This window comes from Lathamus discolor, chromosome 4, assembly GCF_037157495.1.
Source record: "Lathamus discolor isolate bLatDis1 chromosome 4, bLatDis1.hap1, whole genome shotgun sequence".
Lineage (NCBI taxonomy): Eukaryota > Metazoa > Chordata > Aves > Psittaciformes > Psittacidae > Lathamus > Lathamus discolor.
The window spans coordinates 126,872,333-126,887,380 of record NC_088887.1 but is presented as its reverse complement, the minus strand read 5'-3'; the positions used below and the strand labels follow the sequence as shown (position 1 = coordinate 126,887,380).

General features: G+C 55.9%; 1 protein-coding gene across 1 annotated transcript in view; it reads left to right on the top strand.

Moving 5' to 3' along the window:
• The first annotated feature begins 1,031 nt into the window (after window positions 1-1,031).
• The window catches only part of RNF169 (ring finger protein 169), a 36,251-nt gene continuing 22,234 nt past the window's right edge, over window positions 1,032-15,048 (top strand). Inside the window, exons 1-4 of the mRNA XM_065677169.1 lie at window positions 1,032-1,466; window positions 5,081-5,191; window positions 6,854-6,904; window positions 9,544-9,910. Coding sequence (XP_065533241.1) covers window positions 1,032-1,466; window positions 5,081-5,191; window positions 6,854-6,904; window positions 9,544-9,910 — 964 coding nt within the window. The remainder of the gene's footprint in view (window positions 1,467-5,080; window positions 5,192-6,853; window positions 6,905-9,543; window positions 9,911-15,048) is intronic.

Here is a 15,048-nt window from a genome sequence, read left to right as displayed (position 1 = left end):
TGCTCCCGTTCCTGCTGCTCCCCAGATCCTGCTGGAAGGGCTCCAGCTCTGGCTGCCAGCCCTGCTCTGCCTGTCCATGGGGCTCAGCTCTCCACCCTCCATGGAGAAGCTGGGCACCACTGGATCCTCGCTGAGCTGCCGTGTCCACTGCACAGCGCTGCTTCCCATGGCCAGGATAAGCCAGAGTCACCAGTTCATCATGGAGACGGGTTCCTGCAGCTTCCTTAGACCCCCAAAGCCAGTTTTAGGGTGGTTTTCGCCCGTCCCTCCTGCTCCACCTTCACAACTCACACTTCCAAGGGTACAAAGAACAAGACACTTCATCAGCAGAAGGCATGCGGGCTTTAACGCAGTGTTGGAACACCTTCATGCCCATGTTCCCACTTCAAACAGGCTTGGATGGAGGTTCCAGACCTTGCAGGCTTCTCCTTTGCAAATGGCTTAATCTCTGCACCACTGGGTCTCTCTTTTGTCCTCATCTCCTTCAGCTTCCTCACACCACGGGCTGTGGAGAAGCCGTCATCACTGCAATCCCTTTGGCACCAGATGACCAAGATCTCCCCCATCAGCCAAGGTATTTCTTTTCCTCCATTAGATCAAGCTTGGGATTGGGTTTTCCAGGGTTCGAGATCTTTATGCCTGATGCCAACCCACTTGGAGCGGCACCAAGCCCCCAGCCTGCCGACAGCTCCAAGGTGTCCCCAAGCCCCTAACCCTGGCCACAGCAGCCAAGTGCCCCATTTGGCTCAGAGAGGAAAGCATCCAAGGGGAAATTCTGCAGCAGAACCTCTTCCATCCATGAATCCCTTCTCTCTGCCCGTCTCTAGCCCTGCCCCAGGAGCCAAATGCATCCCCTCTACCAAACCACGTCTGCGAGTACCCATTCCTGGAGCTGGAAATGATGGAAACCTCTTCGATTCCTTGAAACCTGCCTGAATACCACTTTAAATCATCGGCTCTGCTGTTTTCTCTTGAAGCTGCTGAGCACGAGAAGCCAAGATGTGTTCCTGCACTCATCATTCGGGAAGAAGATGCCCACCGCCAAACCGCAGCCAGCAAACGGAGACAAGACCTCCTCCCACCTCGACTCTCCAAGAGGCAGCTCTGTGGTCCTCAAAGAGCACATCCCTACGTGCAGAGCAGGCGATGGAGCTGGGCTCGTCACAGCGCTGCTGTTTCTAAGCTCTAAAATGACTGCGCCACTCGGTGCCTCCGATGCAGACTGGGAGCATGGTTCTGCTGCGGGACAGGGCAACGGAGGAGAACGTAACCCGGAGCTGCTCCGCACAGCGTCTGCCACCGCCTGCCTGCAGCGAGCACAAGCAGTGCCCTCGCTGCTGCATGTCGGGGCTGACCAGAGCGGCCCTGAAGTGACCGCACAGCTGCAAAACACTCCGGAGAGGGGTGTGGAGACAGCAACAAACCCCCCCCCACCACCCCCCGGGTGCTGGGTGCACCCCCAGAGCGTGAGCAGCAGCTCAGGGCAAGGGGATCCTGCCCCTCTGCTGTGCTCTGGGGAGACCTGAGAGCAGCTCCAGTGCCTAAAGGGGCTGCAGGGAACCTGGAGAGGGGCTTGGGACAAGGGCCTGTAGGGACAGGACAGGGGGAATGGCTTGAACCTGCCCGAGGGGAGACTGAGCTGAGCTCTTAGGCAGAAGCTCTTCTCTGTGAGGGTGCTGAGGCGCTGGCACAGGGTGCCCAGAGAAGCTGTGGCTGCCCCATCCCTGGCAGTGCTCAAGGCCAGGTTGGACACAGGGGCTTGGAGCAAGCTGCTCCAGTGGAAGGGGTCCCTGCCCGTGGCAGGGGTTGGAGCTGGATCAGCTCTAAGCTCCCTTCAACCCAAACCATTCCATGATTCTGTGGTCAAACATCAGGGATGCTCAGCTACAGACTTCCAGGGAAAGGTATGGAAAGCAGCTCCTCCAGCTACACCGTGGCCAGGTCACGATCCTGCCACCAGGCCCTCATGGTGAGGGATGTTTTTGGAGCCCACGCTGTTTATTCAGGAGTTTGTTTGAGAATCTCAGTTTTCACCTGAAAAAAAAAAAAAAAAAAAAGCCCCAAACAACCCAAAAGGCATCGTCTTGTGCTCTCGATTGCCCAGCAAACACGAAGGGGTTTGACCCAAAGGCTCAGGAACCAGAAGGCAAATAAAAAGCACCCAAGTTTCCTTATTTCCAAGCCAATCCCATGGTTTTTTGGAGCCCGACGCATGGTGGCAGATGGATTGATGCTGGCGGTATGGAACTGTCAGACGGATTCCTTCGCAGATGAAGATAAAGAGCCCTGGTTTTGCCAAAGGGTGAATGTATTCTTTATGAGACCCACTAGAGATGTAACACAGCACCTTGCTCCTGACAAGACCGGTCTTTAACTCCTGGGTCTGCACTTAGCCCATGGCTGGGCTTTCCTATCAGTTTTAGCCCTGACGCGGGGCCAGGAGCTACAGTCCTGACTTCAGCTGATGCTGTTAGAGCAGGGACACAAAATACCCCCATTGACTGGGCTCCGTGGCCCCGGTTTTCCCAGCACTTGCATAACCTGCCCGCAGAGCTACGCTACAAATGGGCTTTTCAAGGCAGGGAAGAGCTGGGAGAGGAGGTGCCGGCTGCTCCCGGTGGGAGCTGTTTACTCAGCCCCCTTCCGTACCCTTATCGAGGCAGGAGGAGAAAACAGAGAGCACGGCTGGTAAAGGTGCAGGGAGCTGGGAGCGAGCGGAGCAGGGAGGCGAGGGAGGCTGGGTTACATGGGAGAAGCTGGGATCCAGCCTGGTTTGGGTTGAAGGGACCCTAAAGCTCCTCCAGCTCCAACCCCTGCTACGGGCAGGGACCCCTTCCACTGGAGCAGCTTGCTCCAAGCTCATTCTTATCCCTAAGAGGCCCTTGTCCCAAGCCCCTCTCCAGGTTCCCTGCAGCCCCTTCAGGCACTGGAGCTGCTCTCAGGTCTCCCCTTCAGGAGCCTTCTCTTGTCCAGGCTGCCCCAGCCCAGCTCTCTCAGCCTGGCTCCAGAGCAGAGCTGCTCCAGCCCTCGCAGCAGCTCCATGGCCTCCTCTGGCCTCGCTCCAACAGCTCCACGTCCCTCTCGTGCTGTTGCTGGATGCACCATTCCTCGTGGGGTTGGTCTTCTCCACCTCTCAAAGCCTTGAGCCCACACAAGCATTGGGCAGCAGCCTAAGGCTCCTGCTCCCAGCCCATCCCTCTCAGCATCCCTCCTCCCTGTAGGCACAGAAGCCACCAGGAGGTACAGAGGGACATTTGGGCAGTCAGGGCTGATGTCCTGCATGGCTCTGGTCCCTGCTGGTCCCGCAGGACACCATGCAGAGATGAGAGCTGGATGGGGAAGCAGAACACCCCTCTGAGATGCAGATTCAGTCTTCTTGCATGATGCCCCTGAGCTCCTCTCACCACTGGCCCTACAGCTCTGCTCAAGGAGGAAGAAGATAGATAGCAAGGATCCTTCAGGCTCAGCGCTGGCCCGGTTTTATGCTGTTCCTTCTCCTGCATTAACCAAGCATTGGAGTTACTGTAATTCACAGCAGCAGAACCATGGAAGAGGGGCTACCTCCCTCCCATGACTCATGGTGTAACCTTGAGCTCCTCACTGGGCACATTGGAGCCACGTCTGCACCCAGACTCCTGTCCCACTCCTATGCAGGGCCTGACTTTGGTTCAGCCATGGCAGGAGATGGGTCTCCAAGCTAGAAGTGAGCAGTGAACACCTCCTGGAGCTGCAAGGAGACCCCTTACCTGCAAGCATCAGCACCTCCTCATGGTGCAGCAGCTCAGGGAGCTGCCTCTGGCTGCAGTTCTAGCACAGACACCACTGTACCCAGCATCCCTGCTCCCATCCTGATGGGTGATTCAAGCCAAGGAGAGCTCCTCCTGAAGGCACTTGTGTTTGGGGGACGTCCAAGCAGAGAATTCACCATGGAGCAGGCCCGGAGGTTGCTCTGCCCAATGGAGCACGTAAAATTCAGCCTCACTCAGGAGTTTTACTGCATCTCACACCTTGAGGTACGGAGGCTGCCTGCAGAGGACATCACCCAACCTCTCCTGGGGACATCACCCAACCTCTCCTGAGGACACCATCCAAACTCTCCTGGGGACATCACACTACATCTCCTGAGGACATCACTCTGCATCTCCTGAGGACATCACTCTGCATCTCCTGAGGACATCACTCTGCATCTCCTGAGGACATCACTCTGCATCTCCTGGGGACATCACCCAACCTCTCCTGACTCCTGCTCCAGGAAAAGGAGGAGCAGCCTTTACACCCATCACCCTACAGCAGGACCTGGGGGGCAACACAATTTACTACAGCACCTTGAATGCAAAGGGTGCTCCCAAGGGCTTTGTGGAGCTACAATAAGATCCCTGTGGGAGCAAGTGTCAGCGTCTGAGGTCTGATCCCCATCCAGCCCTAACCCCTGCAGGCAGTGGTTGGGTTTGCATGAATCTGGGTGCCGGAGGACTTTCAAGAGCTCTAAAGCTGCATCTTTGGGGATTGAAGGCAGACAATGGCTGATAAAGCTTAAAAAGATCATTTACCAATGGAACCACGCAGCCCAGCCTGGGATGGGCAAACGGTGCTTTTAACATCTGAGGGTGATGCCAAGCACAAGAGCTGCCCCAGGGCAGGTTTAGATGGAGCTGAGGGACAATTCCTGCCCCAGATGGTGCTCAGGCATTGGAACAGGCTGCCCAGGGCAGGGCTGCAGGCATCGGCCCTGCGAGGGTTCACAGCCCGTGGAGACGAGGCCTCAGTGCCATGGGGCAGGGGTGGCCTTGGCAGTGCTGGGAACGGTTGGCCTGGATGAGCTTGAAGGGCTTTTCCAACCTGGCTGATTCTGTGATTCTAAGAGCAACAACGTGGTTAATGTATGTTATCTATTGCCTTTAATCAGGGCAAACCAGCAACAGAGAATAGCGAGGAAGAGATCCCCCTCCAGGGATGGAGATCAGCAACCAGATAAGAGATAGGGGTGAAGAGAGGCTGGGCAAAGGAAAGGGGGAGGCCAGAGAGGAGAACGGGGGAGCACAGCACCATTCCCTGTCCGTATCTCCTGTCTCCTCTGCAGCCCATCCCCACCTGCATCCATGCAAGTGTCTGGTACCAGAGCTCGTCCCATCGCTGGCAGGACCACAGAGAGAAACGCTGCTGCCAGAACCCTGCCGGCTCCTCGGGGGAGGTGAGGAGCAGGGGCACGATCCCTGCAGGCTGCGCAAGGCAGAGCATCCGGCCTGGGGCGGAGGGATGCGAGGCTGGAGCCTTGCGCAGGCTTAGGGTACCCTCTGCAGGCCGGCGCTGGGCTCCGCACGTCCTGAACTGTGGAATCGTGGAATGGATTTGGGCTGAAGGGACCTTAAAGCTCCTCCAGCCCCAACCCCTGCCCCGGGCAGGGACCCCTTCCACTGGAGCAGCTTGCTCCAAGCCCCTGTGTCCAACCTGGCCTTGAGCACTGCCAGGGATGGGGCAGCCACAGCTTCTCTGGGCACCCTGTGCCAGCGCCTCAGCACCCTCACAGGGAAGAGCTTCTGCCTAAGAGCTCATCTCAGTCTCCCCTCGGGCAGGTTCAAGCCGTTCCCCTTGGCCTGGCCCTACAGGCCCTTGCAGGGCTTTGGGCCAGAAGACGAACTGGAGCCACAGAAACCAAGTTCTGTCCAGGGGGGCTGGATGCTCAGGAGCTATTTGGGACAATATCTGCCAGAGATCCCTTTCTAAACCCCCTGTGGCAAGGACCCCTGCAGAGAGCTGAAGCTCTGCACCGTGTCTTGTCCCACGAGTGGTTCTGGTGGGCAACTGTCCCCTCTTCCCATGTTCTCTGCCCCACCCGGAGGGCTCTCCAGGCCCCATCTCCCAGGTCAGGCTGATCCCAGGGAGCAGGCAGTTTGGGGGTGCCAGGGTGTCCATAGGGACTGTAGTGACAGGACAAGGGGTGATGGGTTCAAACTGAAACAGGGGAAGTTTAGATTGGATCTAAGGCAGAAGTTCTTTACTGTGAGGGTGCTGAGGCACTGGAATGGGTTGCCCAGGAAGGTTGTGAGTGCTGCATCCCTGGCAGTGTTCAAGGCCAGGTTGGATGAAGCCTTGGGTGGGATGGTTTAGTGTGAGGTGTCCCTGCCCATGGCAGGGGGTTGGAACTGGATGATCTCAAGGTCCTTTCCAACCCAAACCATTCTGTGATTCTATGATGTGCCCCATCTGACTGTTTAGCAGCAGCATCTACAGGACACACACCTGAGCTGAAGGACCAAGTGCAGTCCCAGCACCAAATCACTGCCTCCTTCACATCATCATTCATCTCAATAGTCACTGCAACACACTTTAAAGTCACTACAATTGTTTGTTCCCTGGAAATCAGCTCTTCCATCAACTGTCACTTTGTGGATCCCCACAATGGTGCCGATCAATGCACTGACATCCTCCTATCCATTCAACAGCTAAACTGAAGATGGAAGTGTGGGTGAGACAGCAAGTAGGTGATAACCCCTAGATAGTGCCTGGCACCCATTTAGAGGCTGTTTCTTGGGCATGGATCTCCCCTTCCTCTCTCCAACCACAGCTCTTTCAAGGAGGCCCAAAGCTCTCCTTATATCCAGCCTAAACCTACCCTCTGGATATAGGGATAGAGGCTTCACCTCTGTCTCTGCAGCCACCCCGATGTGAGGGTGGTGGCTGAGATCCTTCATCAGAGAGGGGCCTGGCACTGGAATGCAGTGCAAAGACAGATGGGTTTAGTGCCCCAGTGAAGAGATGGGAAGCAGAAGAGAAGCACAAGAGATTTCCATAGCAACCAGTGCAGAGGCTCTGCCTCCACTGATGTTCTCTGGTTCCCCCTCCCTGCACACAGCTAATCCAGGGCTGCCGCTGTGGCCACGGACCCCGCTTTAGAGGAGGTCTGGTGAGTGTGTGATGGGGCCAAGCAGTCAGGAATGCCCTGCATGGCCACAGAAAGCACCAGGTTCCTCCGGAGGGAGATTCTGAACCTGAGGCTGCCTTAAAAATGCCCCCAAAATGGGTTCTTTGAGGCGATTCAAGCTCTCGAATGTAGAAACCTGCAGTGCCAAAGCCCGGGTACAAGGGCCATCAGGGTGACATCCAGCCCAAGCACTACTAAAACCCGTGTGCCAGGCAATGCACAGGAAGGAAGAGCAGTGCTTGACTTTGGGTAAAGCCAGCCACAGCCTTGATGCACCATTGGAGCTCCCAGGAGAAATGAATGAGACATGAAGTCACCCTGGCCAAGCTGAGGGCTAAGGAAGAAGCTCTTGGATGCCATGAACCTGTAGAAGACAGCATCCTGGGGGAGCTGCTGATGGAGAGCATGGGGAGCAGAGGGGCAATGGGAGGTATCAAAGCAGGACCATGCCTGGGGCAGCACTGTGAGAAGAAACCTGTCCTTTGAGCAGGGCTAGCATTTGAGGTTTCTTCCTTTACTTGCTATAGAGGTTTGTAATGGAAACATGGAATCATGGAATGGGTTGGGTTGGAAGGGAGCTTAAAGCTCATCCAGCTCCAACCCCTGCCACGGGCAGGGACCCCTTCCACTGGAGCAGCTTGCTCCAAGCCCCTGTGTCCAACCTGGCCTTGAGCACTGCCAGGGATGGGGCAGCCACAGCTTCTCTGGGCACCCTGTGCCAGCGCCTCAGCACCCTCACAGGGAAGAGCTTCTGCCTAAGAGCTCAGCTCAGTCTCCCCTCGGGCAGGTTCAAGCCATTCCCCTTGGCCTGGCCCTACAGGCCCTTGTCCCAAGCCCCTCTCCAGGTTCCCTGCAGCCCCTTTAGGCACTGGAGCTGCTCTCAGGTCTCCCCTTCAGGAGCCTTCTCTTGTCCAGGCTGCCCCAGCCCAGCTCTCTCAGCCTGGCTCCAGAGCAGAGCTGCTCCAGCCCTCGCAGCAGCTCCGTGGCCTCCTCTGGCCTCGCTCCAGCAGCTCCACGTCCCTCTTGTGCTGCTGCCCCCGAGCTGTTTCTGTCCATCAGCCCGGTTAAGAAGCCATTAGACCCACAAGTCCTCCTTAGCCCATGCTAAGAACCCAGGCTAAATATCTTCAGGAGCTGCACTTCCACCTCCGGTGCTGTGCGAGCCCTTGCAGCTGCAGAGACCTCGCTGCTGTCAGCGTTGGAAGCTTTAGAGATGCAAAGTTGGTTATTTGTCATTAACCGCATTGAACCCCTCCAAGGCTTCCCACAAGGCGCAGTCATTCCTGAGGGAAGCCTCCTTGGCCCGCAGCATTGAGCAATTAGCAAACAAGGAGCAGAGCTTGCGGAACGCACCCAGGGTTTAAGGAATAGCTTGTACTGAGAGGGAAAGGCTTTGGAGTCCTTCCCTCCCAAGAGGTGCCGCTTCGCATGGAGGAGCCTTGGAGGAAGGGATGGAAAATCCCATTTAAGCATCCTCTTTTGGGGGTAGGAAAGGGAGGGTGTGGAAAGAGGATGCAAAACGGAGCTGGTGTAGAGGGGCTGCGCATCCACAGCAGGGAAAAGGAGGCAGCAAAGAGCCAGGCTTTGGAGATGAGCCAGTGAGGCACGGGATGCTGGCGGTGGTGAGCTCAGTGCACAGTGAACCCCAGTGATCCCCGCGGAGCCACCGGCAGCCTCAGGAGCACATCCCTGGGATCTGTTTTGTGCTGCCTGCCCTTTTCCCCTTCCTCCTCCAGGCAGGGTTTGCAGAGGGCCACTCTTCCAGGAGGGAAGGGATGAGGAGAGGAGCTGTGGCATCCAAAGGCACGTGTTTTCCTTGGGAAAAAGGGGGTTTTCCTTCCCCCCCACCCTGGGAATGGGGTCCCCAAGGGACCCTGGTGCGAGGGAATGCCTAAAGGAGGCTGTGATCCCATGGGAAGCCTGTGCTGGAGCAGGCTCCTGTGGCCCCTTGGACAGAGGAGCCCGCACTGGAGCAGGTTTGCTGCAGGACTTGCAGGTCCACTGACCCCATGGTGGAGCCACGGCTCCTGATGGATGCACCCCATGGAAAGGACCGGCACTGGAGCAGGTCACAAAGAGCTGCAGCCACAGGAAAGACTCACGTTGGGGAAGCCCATGGAGGGAACCCCATGGCAGAGCAGAGGAAGAGTGCGAGGATCCTCACCTGAGGAGGATGGGGCAGCAGAGACAACATGGGGTGAACTGACCCTGCTGACACAGGGTGCCCAGAGAAGCTGTGGCTGCCCCATCCCTGGCAGTGCTCAAGGCCATGTTGGACACAGGGGCTTGGAGCAAGCTGCTCCAGTGGAAGGGGTCCCTGCCCGGGGCAGGGGTTGGATCTGAATGAGCTTTAAGGTCCCTTCAACCCACACCGCGAGCAGCGCCCTGCGGTAAACACCAACCCCGGCCAAAGCCCAGAACCACCCGCTACTGCGGGAGGGAAGAGGCGGGTCCTCCTTATATACTGATCTCATGAATATTAACTAGATGGGCGTGGTCACCGCGCAGCAGGGGCCGCGCTGCCCATGCCGCTCTCATTAATATAAACCAGGGGGCGCGTCCCCTCATGAATTATGCGCAGTAGGCGGGGCCTCTCCCCTTAGCGGTCTGTCCCTTCCAAGAGTGAGAAGATGGCGGCGGCGGCGGCGCCCGGCGGACGGGCCGCGGTAGCGGCGCGGCGGGGCCGGCGGCGGCGGGCCCAGCCTGGGCTGGTGCCGGGGGAAGAGGAGGAGGAGGAGGAGAAGAAGAAGGAGGAGGTGCTGCTGGCGGTGCCCGAGTGCCCGGTGTGCCGGCAGGCGCTGGTGGAGGCGGTGACGCCGCCCTGCCGCCACTCGTTGTGCCTCGCTTGCTTCCAGCGCTGCCTGCAGGGCCCGGGCCTGTGCTGCCCGCTCTGCCGCAGCCGCCTCTCCGCATGGGCCCGCGCCGAGCCCGCTGCCACGACGGCTGCCGGAGGAGGAGGAGGAGGCGGGGAGCAGCGGCAGGACCAAGGTGCGGGCTTCAGCCCCGACGGGGCGGGAGCTGCCTGGCGGGGGGCGCAGTGAGTTTGTGGGGCTCAGCCCCGTCCTGCGGTGGGGAATATGGGGGGGGGGGGTGTTTGGGGCCGCCCTCCTGTGCGATGGGGGAGATGGGCCCTGAGGGGCAGCCTGGGCTGTGCGGGCCGTGTTTGCCCTCTTCACCGTGCCCCACATCGACGCCTCCATGCGCCCGAAATGCTCTGCACCGCGGCAGCGATGGGGGCAGGATGGTGACCCCCTTCAGAGAGCACCGTGGTGGGCCGGGAGGTGTGAAGACTGGATGGGAGCAGGGTGCTGGCAGCGTCGTAACCCCGTGCTCACCCGTGGGGATGGTTCGGTCCCTCCAAGCGGCTGCTTGAACCCAGAAACGGCCAACTGATGGTTATTTGTGGAACAACAGGGACCAGAAAGTGAGTGCTTGCGAGGGTGCTGCCCGTTGGGAAGGGCTGCAGTTGGGCTGGGTTTGTGTCCGAGGAAGGCTCCTGCGCCCTGGGGAGTCCCGGTCCCTTGTTGACATAGCGATCCCATCGCTTCTGAGTTCAGGGCTTTCTGTCACGCGTTTCCTCCTCCGCTCCTTGTGTTTCCTTGGGAATAACTCCCTCCTTTCAGCCCGAGGCGCTGCTCCTTCCCGATGGGAGCCAAGGCGCTGCGGAAGATTCCCACCTTGCTGCTGTCAAAACTCCCGGCACGCCGGGAGCGTCTGCCCGTGCCTGTTGGTTGGAGAGGTGCCTGCGTGAGTGCTTCACGGTAGCAGCGCTGCTGGGAGCCCTGTGGAGCAGCCGAGGCTTTCAGCTATGGATAAACACCCTTTTGCCGTGCCCTAACGGGGCGCTTTCCACCGCGTTACCGGTCTCCTTGGTCATGCTTGTGTCTGCACCCTCTAATTTCCTGCGGGCAAAATGAGCAGGATGAGCCTCAAGGGCTTAAAGGGGTGGTTTGGGCTAAGCCCGTTCACCTGGAAGGGAACTGGGAAGCTTTTTCCGGAGGAGGGTTTGCTGCATCAATGAATGGATGGGGCTGAGCCCGGAGGCTGGGAGCAGCTCCTGCTTGGGAGCAGTTCCTCTTTGGGAGTATTTAGTTCCTCCTTGGGAGCGGTTCCTCCTTCCTGGCCCAGCCAGAGGAGGGACCACAGAAACTCCCTGAGTGCGTCTCTGCTCCGGGGCAGTGGTGTCGGTCATAGAACCATAGAATGGTTTGGGTTGGAAAGGACCTCAAGATCATCCAGTTCCAACCCCCCTGCCGTGGGCAGGGACACCTCACACTAAAATGTCGGTCATGCTTAAGGATTCCCAGCTTGGTCCGACCTCTCAGGGAGGGTCTATCCAGCTGTGCCATGGGGAGGCTTGTGCAGTGCCTTGGTTGTTACGAGGGAATAGCTTTAATTCTCTGCTTGAATGGATTCCCTGACATGGGACATTTTGCACATCTTAGGGTGCTGAGGCGCTGGCCCAGGGTGCCCAGAGAAGCTGTGGCTGCCCCATCCCTGGCAGTGCTCAAGGCCAGGTTGGACACAGGGGCTTGGAGCAAGCTGCTCCAGTGGAAGGGGTCCCTGCCTGTGGCAGGGGTTGGAGCTGGAGGAGCTTTAAGGTCCCTTCAAACCCAAACCAGGCTGGGATTCTATGCAGCAAGGCACATGGTCCTTGTGTTGATTGTCGTTTTCTGCCTGCTATGGGATGTCTTGGAGAGCATCGTGGAGGGTCTTAGTGCTGAGGATCATAGAGTCATAGAACCATAGAATGGTTTGGTTTGGAGAGGACCTTAAGATCATCCAGTTCCAACCCCCTGCCATGGGCAGGGACACCTCACACTAAACCACGGCACACAAGGCTCTGTCCAACCTGGCCTTGAGCACTGCCAGGGATGGAGCATTCACAACCTCCCTGGGCAACCCATTCCAGTGCCTCAGCACCCTCACAGTAAAGAACTTCTGCCTTAGATCCAATCTAAACTTCCCCTGTTTCAGTTTGAACCCATCGCCCCTTGTGTCACCTTGTACACCTTGAGTATCATGGGCTCTAAATTGGCCTGGAGTAACCCCTACTCGTGTGCTCCACGTTTCACGCCGTAGACCTTGCCAGCATAAAATTACGCTTCAAGCTGTGGAGCCATTGAGTTAATAGCTAATGAAGTGAGATAAAAGAAGCTCCAACAGCAGTTCTGGTGCATTTCTAGCCTGAGCTCAACCTTGTTCTTAGGTGGCATCAGGTGTCTGTGTCGGGCTAAAAGCTGTAAAGGTAACTGGTCGCTTATGATGTAAGTTGGGCCAATAGTGTGGAAATCAAAGGTAGTTGATGTGTTACAAATGGTAGGACCTACTACATGTAGAGAGTGAGCAGTGGATGTGGTTTAACTTGTTGTTAGGGATTGATATTATCAGATCGTGATGTTACTGAATCTCACCATGGCTGAGGTTGGCAGGGACCTCTGTTGACCCAGCCTCTGCTCAAAGCAGGGTCACCAGGAGCAGGTTACCCAGGACTGTGTCCAGCTGGGTTTTGATTGTCTCAAATCAAGGTTGGAGACTCTGTCTCTTCCTTGGGCAACCTGTACTGGTGTTTGACCACCCTGACAGTTAAAAAGTGGTTTCTGCTGCTAAATGGAACTCCTTGTATTTCAATTTGTGCCTGTTTCGTCTTGTCCTGTCACTGGGCACCACTGCTCCTCTGTAAGGGAGTAGGTGGCCCATAGTTCCCATGTCCTCTCTGCTTGCTCCATGGGCATCTCTATACCATATAGCACGTGGAAAGGCACCTTATGTGCTGGTGTAAAACCAGATCTTGAGTTCAAGATGTATCGCTTTGCTTAAGAAAGGTTTCTGATATTCAAAGAGTTGCCTGGTGGATGTCTTGGAAGGCAGATGAGTGCAGCAGATGGAGGCGTGGAGACCAGCTAGCCAAGAAGAAGGAACAGAATATGTTCACAGCGAGGCGCTCAGCCTGATTTGGAAGGGAATGAATACATGCACATTTCTCCCAAGGAAGATGGAATTCCGTGTGAATCAGGGCTAAAGAAGAGGATCTTGAGCAAAAGGACAAGCAGATGAGGTCTGTATCTTCTCAGCAGGCACAAAGCCTACCTTCAGTATCAAATCCTCACCACACTGATCGATTTCTGCCTATCAATCTTGCCATTGCCATCGCAGATTATAGATGACTTCAGGGAGGTTGGAAGATTCCTGTAGGACAAGCATTTCCTCTATAAGATAAGAAACAAATCCAGTTTTCCAAGGAAAAGGCTTGTTAAGTTGATCAAGAAATTTAAATTCCTAATAGGAAAGTGCTCCGGGAGGGAGGGAATAAAACTGGTCTATGGATAGACCCCCAGGTGTTTTGGAAAGGACCAGGGCATCTGTTCCCTTACACTAAGTTGGGATCAAGCGGACCTCAACCATTCCTCATAGACATCCAAATCCATTCATACAGACAGCAGAAGGGGATCTCACATCCGCCTTTGTTCCGGCCTCTGAATCCTTGGAAAATTTTGCTTAATATCAGAATATCCTCTGTTAAAAGGCAGCTGATTCCTTTTGTGTCTGTTGCCTGGTCATGATGCACAGTTAATAATTGATGCTGTTGTGGGAGGGATGGAGTTTAACACAACTTCCCCCTCCTTCCTCCGAGGCTTTTTTTGGCTGTGGTTTCCCTCTTTCCCCACTGGCCCAGACCAGTCCCAGTTACTGAGCATTTCCTGGGGATTCCTTTGTTTCCTCTCATTCCTGTTGCCCTGTCACCAATTCTCTTTGCCTCCAGATCACAGTGCTGTGGGGTTAGAAGCAGCAATCCCAACGAAGCCTTTCCCTGCTGTATGAAAAGCAGGGATTTACTTCCTGATTGAAGCCATCGCTGCCTCTCTTTTAGTTCCTTGCTGCAGCCTTGGTGGTGTAGAGCTGTTTGATGGGAAGGAAATAAGGTAGGGATGCTTCTTCAGGAGCCATGCCATAAGACTATCAGAGTCCTTTTACCTCCATCTTCTCCCTTTCCATCCTCTCTCCACTCATCCACAATACTTAAAAGTATTTCTCCTCTACCATTCAAGCCCTTAATGAAGAGAGAGATTAGGCCCAGACCCAGAACTAGCCCCAGTGGCCTCTCTGAGAGGCTGTCCTGGCATGGCACTGGATCATAAACTCTTGGAAGGTCATTCTCCAGCTAGTTGTGCATCCATTTGAATGGTGGTTATACCTAAACTAGCAATTTGTTTCTCACTGCTTCCAGGAATTGGTTCTTTTATGTGTTTCCAAATGGAAAAGACACAGTATTTTTTGCTTACTGTTATTCAGGATGCTGAAGAGGGGGTTATCCTGGAAAACAGGGATATATCCGGTCCTTTCCAACCCTAACTATTCTATGGTTCTATGATACGGGAGCTACAGAGTGAGGTGGGAATCAGCATGCAAGGAAACCTCATGTAATGAGCCTGCATCTGCTGGACTTTCAGCTCCATCTAGGACCAGCCCTGCTGTCCCAAGCTGACAGCTCTGCAGAGCTGCATGTGTGGCTCTAGCAGCTCCAGGAGAACCTTCCAGCTTCTGTGGTTGTGCAGTGCTGTACCTGAGCTCAAGTGGTCTCCATGGGCCCAAAGGTGTTGGCACTAAACCAAATCGAGCAGAATCTCATAACCTGTCCTCATGGGGTTAAGAGCTATTGCTCCTTACAGCCTCTCCATCTGGGACTCTGAGCTTCTTCCCTCCAGTGCCTTCGTACCACACTCTGCCTGCCCAGCCAGCACTTCTCCTTCTCCACACAGGCAGAAGGGCAGGATTTTGAGTTCACAGAATCCCAGACTGGTTTGGGATGAAGGGATCTTAAAGCTCATCCAGTTCCAACCCCCTGCCGTGGGCAGGGACACCTTCCACTAGAGCAGCTTGCTCCAAGCCCCATCCAGCCTGGCCTTGGACCCCATCCAGCCTGGCCTTGGCAGTGATTCCTTTAGAGTGGTTCCTACACTCTTCCTACTCTCATATTTTCTTGCTTTATTTCCTTACACATTTCTCTCCAGAGCAGGTTTTGGGCAGTGCAGAGCAGTTTCTGCATGAGCTACTTGCAGGTATATGTGTGACCCCTAACACAGCACATCCTGCTAGGCCTTATCTTTCTCTAATATGGATATCTT